Source organism: Salmo salar, chromosome 14 (genome assembly GCF_965601325.2).
Source record: "Salmo salar chromosome 14, fSalSal1, whole genome shotgun sequence".
Taxonomy (NCBI): domain Eukaryota; kingdom Metazoa; phylum Chordata; class Actinopteri; order Salmoniformes; family Salmonidae; genus Salmo; species Salmo salar.
Genome location: NC_138304.1, coordinates 5,422,035 through 5,433,715, shown reverse-complemented (window position 1 = coordinate 5,433,715; position 11,681 = coordinate 5,422,035). Strand labels below are relative to the sequence as shown.

The window sequence follows — 11,681 nt, the reverse complement described above, 5'->3', positions numbered from 1 at the left end:
TTTTTCCCCCGTCTGTAGAGCCTTTGCTTGAAGGCTGAACATGAATGATGAATAAGAAAAAGGTAACAAACAAAATACGTAACCCTACCTATGAGGAAATTAGATGTGATATGTTAAACTAAAAAGTTATACAATTATATAAAATGTTAAAATGCTTGTTCAACTTATCACAGTTGTATGAAGTAGCACCTACAATTCAAGTAGCTCATGTTATTTCAACATGGTACAATGACCAATGACTTGATAAAGGTAGTGATTACATTACCTACACACAAATACATAAACACACAGAACCTGCTAATGGATTTAGACTGCCATCCAGTGGTCACCAAGAGCTCAAACGACTAAACTCACATTTTCTCTGGAAGCAATTTTCAGTGGTAGGCATGGGCGATATACCATATCAGGATATTCCAAATACCGACGGTATGATTAAAAGTATAATAAAGACATCTAATAAATGATATCCAGCTCAGGGCTCCAGCTAATGCATTTGTTTTGCTAACTAAAAAAATTGCCTCCAAAAGAAATGTTACGAGTTTAGCTTAGTGTCAAGATCAAGCTTCTTGGTTACAGCAGACATTCAAATTGTTTTGTGCCCCCCACAGTATGAAAATCTGAATACTGCCCAACCCTATTCAGTGGTACTCTGTCAATTGAGTTCAATGTTAGAGGACCTGCCCGAGCAGCATAACTACTTTCAAGTTCCAGATCGAAAGTACATTTTACATTTACATTTAAGTCATTTAGCAGACGCTCTTATGCAGAGCGACTTGTCTTTTCAATGTACACGTTACATTCTTGTCGGTGCAGTCAAACTCAACTTATCCAGTGAGGCCAAAGAGGTGGTGGTAGGCAATAACTTTAATTTTCTTCTGGAATGTAAAGTTACACATATTACATCCAAAGCTGCCTGACGTACACAACAGTAAAATAATGGCACACAAAATGGTTCTCTTCATGATGTACCTCTTCCTAAACAGTGTGTGAAAGAGATGAAAACATAAATTTTTCCTGACCAAAGGTTTGGTTATCTTTTCAAAACACAGCGAGATGAGATTATGGCACGATAACTTAAAAACATAATACCACTTTGTGGCTTCAATCTGAACAGACATAGATCACACATTCATCATAGGACCTTTGAAAGAAGTTACCACTATAATCACTTAGTGAAGAGAAAATTAATTCATGTATCAGATCGATCGATATCTATCTAGTCCATTGACTGGATATCCTACGGACACTGGCTAAATTAACAAACTTAGGGATAGAGATGGAGCCTTTCTTCTCTAATAGACTACTTTCATGGGAAGAAAATGCTCAACAGTGTTACTTATGAGATACTGTACCTCTGAAATAGCTCTGCAAACCAATGCTAATTTACAACACGTTTACAACCAAGTTTCCTCTGTGAGGACAATGTAACAGACTTAAGACTGATCTAAGTCGTCCCCCCCCCCACCGAGTATAACACTATGCACACAATTCCAGAGGCATAGTGATATTAACTGCCCTTAAATTGGCTTGATTCATTTTGATTGGGCATTTAAAGACTTGGTGCACTGTTACCAAGGAGGTGGGTTAGGTTGGGATTAAAACAGGCTCAAACCGACTGGCACATACAATGTTTAAAGTCACAACCTGTGGTATAGTGCCCCAAAATTGGGCATGAAGCCTCATTGCCCAATCAATGAGCTTTCACTTGACCCTTGTGGATTTGAAATAAACACAACATTAAAAGGATTGGCCCTTGTTCTGACGCCCACAAACAAAGCTTGTCCTTTCCAAACATCTCGTCAACAAAACACGGTCCTCCATTTTTTTTTTTTTTACTGTAAATCTTGACCAGAAATAAAACATGAAGCACACTGAGGGAAGACAGACAGCTATGCAACACCAAAGGTTTGACAGACATAAAAAACACATACAGAATACATGCCAATTGACATTTTTGAAACAGGTGAACGAACCTTGACCAAAAAGAAATGTTCATACTAATCATTTCTTTTTCACTTCTTGGAGGAGAGGAGAGGGAAAGACACAGGAATGGCTGACTCGTGATGTGGCCACTTGGCAGGTGAGACACATGGCGCTTGGTCCTGTCAGTTTGAGGAGTGTTTCTCAACACTGCTGGTTTTCCAAGGATGCCTGTGCATGTGGGCTTACAATCAAACTTAAGGCTACATTCTGTTCTAATCAACTAACCATGTTCGATTAATCTACTCCTTCTCCCAGTACCAAGTTCGGTTTGGAATCAAACCTGCAAACACAGGGGTCCTTGGAGACCAGGATTGAGATCCATCAGTTTAGAGGTCTATTTCCAGCTGGATTTTATGTTCAAAGATTGCGATGAGCAGCATGATGCAGAAGCCCAACAGGATGCCTGCGTTCTGGAGCAGGAAGAAGCCGCAGTGGCTGAAGCCGTGGTCCCCAGCATCGTTGTGGAGCATCTCCGGGACCTGTGAAACGTCAAACATTGGGTTGTACTGAATGGAACTTATCTGGGAAAGCAGCTTCTAATTCAAGGCATAGAATCAAGTAAACAGGCCAAGCCTGCATCCCCATTCTCGACCCTTCTGCTAAGTACACAATTTTACACTTTCTTGAAAGAATTTAACAATGGTGGAAATGCTCTCCAACCAATAATTACACCAACCCTTTGCTTTTAAATGCATGATGGTAGGGCTGCACGATTTATCAAATTTATATTGAAATTGCTATATTGACATGTGCAATATCCATATCACAAGAGATCTATATTTTTACTATATTTTGAAATGCCACTAAGCCGCTTGTAATGTAAATTTGTGGTAACAGAAGCCTCCAATCACAGACGCACCTTAATTGTATTCCTGGTCGAGAAATTGCTATGCAGCTTTGGAAGACATCGCATGCATTCAACATGGCCACAAGAGGTCAGACTTGAGGGGACTTAACTGGGCTGTACAACAGTCAGCTGCCTGTGACAGCCCAGTCAGTCCCTATCTGCTTCTCTCACGGTGTGTGTGTGTGTGTGTGTGTGTGTGTGTGTGTGGTGTGTGTGCGCATCCCGGTGTGTGTGAAGAGGCCATATGGTTCAGAGGGCCACTTATCAGCAAGCTTAGCAAAAAGCTAAGCAACAGTACAATTCTGTTTGCCTTGGTGGGATGGGTCTTTTTGACAAGTCCTGCTGAACCAGCATAACAGATGGTAATGACTGTTGGTAAAAAAAAAAAACTCAATGTTGCTCTGTTGGTGGGAGGACAACTGACTACTGCTAAAAACATTTGTAAGGCCTGAAAATTAGAGGTGTAACAGTTCACCAACCCCACGGTTCGGTACGTATTGCCGTTTTGGGGTCATGGTTTCCATTTAGCAGGAAAATGAAATGTCAACAGTTTAATAAACAAAGATTTAGTACAGTAAGAAAATGCAAAGTGTTGGTATTCCTGATTCCATAGATTATCACGAGACATGACTGATGAGAGAACAAATCAGGAACACCAACACTTTGTATTTTCTTAAATTAAAAACACAATACTAAAATAAAGTGCAATATGCGTGTGAAATCAATATGTAAACATGGCTTAGACATTGTATAGGTCTATGCTATAATGTTTTCTTACAAACAGAAAGAATATGCGCACTTGTGTGACTTTCATTAAGGGTGTGTAGCACAGTACTTCTCATTTCCCACTCCGGTATAATGTGATGTTACAGTGCCTTCGGAAAGTCTTCTTGGGTCTTCTTCTTGGGTTTGACGCTACAAGCTTGGCACACCTGCATTTGGGGAGTTTCTCCCATTTTTCTCTGCAGATCCTCTCAAGCTCTGTCAGGTTGGATAGGGAGCGTTGCTGCACAGCTATTTTCAGGTCTCTCCAGAGATGTTAGATTGGGTTCAAGTCCGGTCTCTGGCTGGACCACTCAAGGACATTCAGAGACTTGTCCCGAAGCCACTCCTGCATTGTCTTGGCTGTGTGCTTAGGGTTGTTGTCCTGATGGAAGGTGAACATTCACCCCAGTCTGAGGTCCTGAGTGCTCTGGAGCAGGTTTTCATCAAGGATCACTCTGTACTTTACGCCATTAATTTTCCCCTCAATCCTGACTAGTCTCCCAGTATCTGCCGCAGAAAAACATCCCCACAGCATGATGCTGCCACCACCGTGCTTCACCGTAGGGATGGTGCAAGGTTTCCGCCAGACGTGATGCTTGGTGAGTTCAATCTTGGTTAGACCAGAGAATCTTGTTTCACATCGTCTGCAAGCCTTTAGGTGCCTTTTTGTAAACTCCAAGCAAGCCGTCATGTGCCTTTACTGAGGAGTGGCTTCTGTCTGGGGAGACGAAGTTGTGGTGTTTTTCTCCGGTGGTAGGAATGTGTAAACGTGAGGTGTTGGCTGCTGAATAGGCTATTCTCGTTGAGCGTTGGCAACATACCCTCTGTCCATCGCCATTGTAATCTACTGGGAAGCCAAAATGTTCCCAAACTGGAGTTTTCAACGAGGATGGAGAATCCTCCAGGTTTATCAACCCCACCATTCACCATCGTACATAACTAGTCAGTGGTGTAAAGTACTTAAGTAAAAACACTTTAAAGTACAACTTTATTTACTTAACTAGGCAAGTCAGTTAAGAACAAATTCTTATTTACAATGACAGCCTACTGGGGAACAGTGGGTTAACTGCCTTGTTCAGGGGCAGAACGACACATTTTTACGGCTTTCGGTTACTGGCCTAACGCTCTAACCACCAGTCTACCTACCACCCCAATATATCTGTACTTTATTATTTATATTTTTGACAACTTTTGCTTTTACTTCCCTACAATCCGAGAGAAAATAATGTACTTTTTTCTCCAAACATTTTCTCTGACACCCAAAAGTACTCGTTACATTTTTAATGCTTAGCAGGACAGAAAATGGTCCAATTCACACACACAAGATAACATCCCTGGTCATCCCTACTGCCTCTGATCTGGCGGACTCAAACACAAATGCTTAGTTTGTCTGAGTGTACCCCTGGCTATCCGTAAATAAATAAAAAACAAAAGACAATTGTGCCGTCTAGGCTCCTTAATTTAAGGAATTTTAAATGATTTACTTTTTATCTTGATATTTAAGTATATTTCTGCAATTACATTTACCTTTCTATTGGTGTTTTTTATATTTAAAACCAAATACTTTTACTCAAGTAGTATTTCACTGGAGTCATTGACAGTTAGGCACTTTTTCCACCACTGTAACTACTTCCAGACTGCGCCTCACAAAAAAGAAAGTTTGAAACGCAGCAATTAAGATCCAAATTTTGATTACAACTTGAGCATAGGCTCTAGTTGTTTTAACGGAATAGCCCGAAATGTTGGTTTTTTCATGCTCCGATTTACTCAAGAGGCACACAACGCAACGTAGGCATAGCCTATAGGCCTTAAGATATATTTATGTACAGAGGTCCCTATATGAACAGTTCGGTACGAATATGTGTACCGTTACACCCCTACTGACTATGACTACGGCCTGTGCAAAACATTTAAAAAGTATGGCCAATAATGCTATCATCTACAAAGCTACACCATCTTCATTACAATGTCCTTTCAAGAACCTGCGAGTACACAGACATGTATGTTAATAATGTTCAAATCATGGGACTTACCATGTCCACCAGGGCAACATACATGAAGAGCCCGGCGGTGAGGGCGAAGATCCACATGCAGATGTTGTCAGCGTAGTGCCCAATGAGGATGCCCGTGATCATGCCCAGGTACGCCATCATGGCAGACAGCATGTTGTAGAGAATGGCCTGTCGCACTGTCATGCCAGCCTTCAACAGCACAGCGAAGTCACCTAAGGGGGAGGAAGGATGCAAGGCTTTAGGACACATGGACCGGAGAAAAAGATGCAGCAATTCAATGAGAGCAGTGCACTAGGCAGTGTTTTTTCTAGATTCCTTTAGCAGCGGCACTGCGCCAATGTTAAATTGTTGCCAAACCCCAAAAATATGGAACATGGAAAAATATTTCTGAATAGGCGCACTTTCAAGATGCTAAAGCTGTCCACATTTACGAAGACAATCCCATAGTAGTAAACTTTTCTATTGGTCAGCTTGTCGTTCTGCGTTCTATGAGAGAACAAAACATTCCTCGAAGTGCTTTCAAATTGCAAGTGTTACTGCCACAGGGAGAGAAACATGCAAAAGCCCAGTCATTGCACAACATTTTGATGCAATTGGGGAAAACCACACCTTTGAAAGCAGTTTTGACGGCTACTGTTAAAAAAAAAACAAAAAAAAAGAGGGGGTGTTCATTCAACATCAAAAGTGTCCACCTCAAGTTAAAATGACAGCTGTAAGTATTGGCTAGGCTGTTTTGTCTTACCCAGCTCGTGAGGCAGTTCATGGCAGAACACAGCTACCGACGTACTGAGGCCACTGGACAGCCCTTCCGTGAACGCCGCCCCTGTCAGAAGTCATTAAGAAACATGAAATAACCGTAGAACCCTTCATTATGGGTCAGAAAGATTGAGTTGAATAATGTAAACAAATCCATGTTTATTGGTCGCGTACATAGTTTAGCAGTTGTTATATCAGGTGCAGCGAAATGCTTATGTTACTAGCTCCTAACAATTAAAATTAAGAAAAAAAATAGAAAAAAGACAATCCAGAACGGCAGGGTGATTACTGTAGCAGTAATCAAATGCAATCTATACGCAGCTTCAAAAGAGAGTAAGCCATGTAAAGAATCCAGTGTATAAATAAGCAGTGTGTATAAACAGTGTAACTAAAATACAATGTACAGTGGTAGAACTACTATGATGAGCTGTCGGGGATACAGTATTTAAATAGTGTGAAACGGGAAGTGATCAATGGTTAAATGTCTATAGCATGGGACAGCAGCTTTGGCTGTGGGAGTATGTACGCGAGTGTGTGTGCGTCTTTGTGCTTGTGAGTATGTGGTGTGTGTGATAGCTTGTGTGTGTGTCGTGTGGGAGTGCGTCACCTGGTAGACGGCTAGTGATGGCTGTTCAACAGTGATAAACTAGACATAATACTTTAAAATATCAGATCTTGACAAAACAGCAGATACAAAAGGAGTGAAGTTTCTCATTGTTGAACAAACACTTAAGCCATGGTTAAAAGGTGTTCAAACCTAAGAGTATGTTAATTTAAGAATATGTAGGGGCCATGTACCGTCTCCTAAATCCTCATGTATAGTCATGACTAGTACTACTAGCGGTTAAGAGCATTTGGCCAGTAACCGAAAAGTCGCTGGTTCGAATCCACGAGCCGGCAAAGGTGGAAAAAATAAATAAATCTGCCGTTCTGCTCTTGAGCAAGACCATTAACCCAAAAACAACAACTGTTCCCCGGGCTCCGATGATGCGGACGTTCATTAAGGCAGCCCCCCGCACCTCTCTGACACAGAGAGGGTTGGGTTAAATGTGGAAGACATTTAGGTTGAATGCATTCAGTTGTGCAACTGACCAGGTATCCCCTTTCCCTTTACAAAAATGTTAAGAAATAATGTTTCTGTACAGCACTTTGAGATATCAGCTGATGTAAGGGCTATATAAATACATTTGATTGATTGATTCTATGATAGCGCAAACTCATTTCTCTCTTTGTCAATTTATTTATATCATCCTGAAATAGCTGAAAAGAAAAACAAACATTAAACAGCATTATCACACTATTATCAAACTGACGCTTTCCCCTTGTATTGAGGGCAAGTTAAAACTTGAACCCACCGATGGCCAGGCCGTCACTGAAGTTGTGCAGCCCGTCGCCCATGATAACCATCCAGGCCAGCGTGGCCACACCCGCCTGCTGGAAGTGTTGTTCCGAGTACGAATGCGAGTGGCTGTGTGGATGGTGGTTCTGAGAGTGGTGGTGGTGCAGGATGTGATGGTATTCGTGGTGGTGGTGGTGCAGGTTGTCTGCCTCGCCCACCGTGTCGTGGAAGTGGGAGTGGCACTTGTTCTCACAGTCCCCTGCTGTGTAGGTGGCAGCAGCCGCCGAGCCCGACATGGAGGCGTAGCCCTCGGGTGAGGTGGCGGGCGCCAGCATTACCTCTTCCTCCTCGCTGCCCCGGTGGAGCCCATCGCTGTGGTGGTCGCCGAAGTTGCCACCTCCGTTAGTATTCACATCTTTGGGGGATATGGACACGACAGAAGGCAGGGTTAATTGTTTTGTGTTTTTTTTTTTTTTTAAAGAGTGGGAAATCACTAATTTCTGTATTTTTCATGTTTATTGGAAAGAGACAGTGAGAGAAACAAAGTTAGGCGGACAGTGTGTGTTAGAAATTGCATGGGTCGGATTCGAACTCACAAACACTAGCATAAATGTGCTCCGTAGGTAATTGCTAATCCACAACACATGGTCGTTTAAATGTTAACCCTTTGGTCTTTTTGTCTGGGTTTTGACGCAAGGACAATGTCTTACAGGTGAAAATTAGCCTTTGAGCTAAATCTGGCACACGCGTTACATAAATGCTGATTAAAGTGCATTATCCCTGTCAAATAGACGTCATAAAAATAAAGTAAGTAAAAGCTGGTTGCATGCATTGTCAATAAATGTTAGGATTCTAAAACTAGCAAGTCAAACTTTTGGTCTCTGCATCTGTGTTTTAACGCACTGAGACATAGTGAATGTTGTCACATTGTTTGTTAAATGTCTCCACAACCATCAACGATCTCTTTCAGATTGACCTTCAATTGGCTTTAGGTCGTTGTCCTCCAGTCCCGGTAGTTTCTCAGGATCCACCTTGTCATCATTCTGGTCATATTTCTTCACCTGTTTGGTTAATATATGAGATTAATAGTGGTAAGAACAAAGATAATCATCACATTTATGTAAATGATCATTGCTATCCGTAAACCAATTCTGCAGATCCCAACATACATGAAATCCAAAGCAGAAATCCAAATACAAGATGCTGAATGATGGAACCATGTAGTTGTAACAGTATTTCTCCTAGGATTGTTTTCAGCAGTGGTGAAAAGGGTGAGGGGGCATTGCTTCTAGCATAAGCGCAATGAGACGCTAGCTGCTCCCATTCATTGAATTGACTATCCATTTAAAAGCGCGTCTCGGCAGAAATACTGCACACACACACACACACACACACACCTTGTATAACTAACCTTGTGGGGGGACACAATTCTGTCCCATTCAAAATCCTATTTTACCTAACCCCAACCCTAGCTCCTAACCTTAACCCTAAACCCCCTAGAAATAGCATTTCACGGTGTGGAGACTAACAAAAGTTCCCCAGTTTGTAAAACAAGTATAGTACCAGAAGTATAGTACACCACCACCACCCCCCTTTTGCCCTTAGAACAGCCTCTACACTAGCCCGTTGAAGGGCACTTCAATCTTTTGTCTTGCCCATTTACCCTCTGAATGGCACACGTACACAATCCATGTCTCAATTGTCTAAAGGCTTAACAATTCTTCTTTAACCTGTCTCCTCCCCTTCATCTAGACCAGTGGTTCCCAAACTTTTTATAGCCCCGTACCCATTCAAACATTCAACCTCCAACTGCGTACCCCCTCCCATCTAGCACCAGGGTCAGCGCACTCGCAAATGTTGTTTTATGCCATCATTGTAAGCCTGCCACACACACACACACACACTATACATTTATTAAACATGAGTTTGTCACAACCCGGCACGTGGGAAGTGACAAAGAGCTCTTATAGGACCAGGGCACAAATAATAATCATTTTGCTCTTTATCTTACATACAAAACCTTTTTTGTTCATCGAAAATAACTCGCCACAGGTTAATGAGAAGGGTGTGCTTGAAAGGATGCACATTACAACCCAAAATTGCAGAGTTTTGGAGAGTCTCAGTCTTAAATCATTTTCCACACAGTCTGTGCCTGTATTTAGTTCATGCTAGTGAGGGCCGAGGATCCACTCTCACATAGGTACGTGGTTGCAAAGATCATCAGCATCTTAACAGCATGATTTGCCAAGGCAGGATACTCTGAACGCAGCCCAATCCAGAAACCTGGCAGTGGCTTCTGATTAAATAAAATTTTCACAGAACCGCTTGTTGCAATTTCAATGAGGCTCTCTTGTTCAGATATCGGTAACTGGACTGGAGGCAGGGCATGAAAGGGATAACAAATCCAGTTGTTTGTGTCATCTGTTTCGGGAAAGTACCTGTGTAATTGCGCGTCCAATTCACTCAGGTGCGTCGCTATACATTTGGGGGAAAAAAGTATTTGATCCCCTGCTGATTTTGTACGTTTGCCCACTGACAAAGAAAGGATCAGTCTATAATTTTAATGGTAGGTTTATTTGAACAGTGAGAGACAGAATAACACAAAAATATCCAGAAAAACACATGTCAAAAATGTTATAAATTGATTTGCATTTTAATGAGGGAAATTAGTATTTGACCCCCTCTTAATCAGAAAGATTTCTGGCTCCCAGGTGTCTTTTATACAGGTAACGAGCTGAGATTAGAAGCACACTCTTAAAGGGAGTGCTCCTAACCCCAGCTTGTTACCTGTAAAAATTACACCTGTCCACAGAAGCAATCAATCAGATTCCAAACTCTCCACCATGGCCAAGACCAACGAGCGCTCCAAGGATGTCAGGGACAAGATTGTAGACCTACACAAGGCTGGAATGGGCTACAAGACCATCGCCAAGCAGCTTGGTGAGAAGGTGACAACATTTGGTGCGATTATTCGCAAATGGAAGAAACACAAAAGAGCTGTCAATATCCCTTGGCCTGGGGCTCCATGCAAGATCTCACCTCGTGGAGTTGCAATGATCATGAGAACGGTGAGGAATCAGCCCAGAACTACAAGGGAGGATCTTGTCAATGATCTCAAGGCAGCTGGGACCATAGTCACCAAGAAAACAATTGGTAACACACTATGCCGTGAAGGACTGAAATCCTGCAGTGCCCGCAAGGTCCCCCTGCTCAAGAATACACATATACATGCCCGTCTGAAGTTTGCCAATGAACATCTGAATGACTCAGAGGACAACTGATGAAAGTGTGGTCAGATGAGGGAAAAATGGATCTCTTTGACATCAACTCAACTCGCCGTGTTTGGAGGAGGAGGAATGCTGCCTATGACCCCAAGAACACCATCTCCACCGTCAAACATGGAGGTGGAAATATTACGCTTTGGGAGTGTTTTTCTGCTAAGGGGACAGGACAACTTCACCGCATCAAAGGGACGATGGACGGGGCCATGTACCGTCAAATCTTGGGTGAGAACCTCCTTCCCTCAGCCAGGGCATTGAAAATGGGTTGTGGATGGGTATTCCAGCATGACAATGACCCAAAACACACGGCCAAGGCAACGAAGGAGTGGCTCAAGAAGAAGCACATCAAGGTCCTGGAGTGGCCTAGCCAGTCTCCAGACCTTAGTCCCATAGAAAATCTGTGGAGGGAGCTGAAGGTTCGAGTTGCCAAACGTCAGCCTCAAAACCTTAATGACTTGGAGAAGATCTGCAAAGAGGAGTGGGACAAAATCCCTCCTGAGATGTGTGCAAACCTGGTGGCCAACTACAAGAAACGTCTGACCTCTGATTGCCAACAAGGGTTTTGCCACCAAGTACGAAGTCATGTTTTGCAGAGGCGTCAAATAGTTATTTCCCTCATTAAAATGCAAATCATTTCATAACATTTTTGACATGCGTTTTTCTGGATTTTTTTGTTTGTTATTCTGTCTCTCACTGTT

At 42.4% G+C, this 11,681-nt stretch overlaps 1 protein-coding gene across 1 annotated transcript in view; it reads right to left on the bottom strand.

Annotated features, from left to right (window-relative positions):
• Nucleotides 1–846: 846 nt before the first annotated feature.
• Nucleotides 847–11,681, bottom strand: part of slc39a6 (solute carrier family 39 member 6) — a 46,058-nt gene continuing 35,223 nt past the window's right edge. Inside the window, exons 8-12 of the mRNA XM_014139142.3 lie at nt 8,679–8,763; nt 7,719–8,117; nt 6,350–6,430; nt 5,629–5,819; nt 847–2,462 (exon numbers count right to left, since the gene is read on the bottom strand). Coding sequence (XP_013994617.1) covers nt 2,310–2,462; nt 5,629–5,819; nt 6,350–6,430; nt 7,719–8,117; nt 8,679–8,763 — 909 coding nt within the window. The 3' untranslated portion in view covers nt 847–2,309. The remainder of the gene's footprint in view (nt 2,463–5,628; nt 5,820–6,349; nt 6,431–7,718; nt 8,118–8,678; nt 8,764–11,681) is intronic.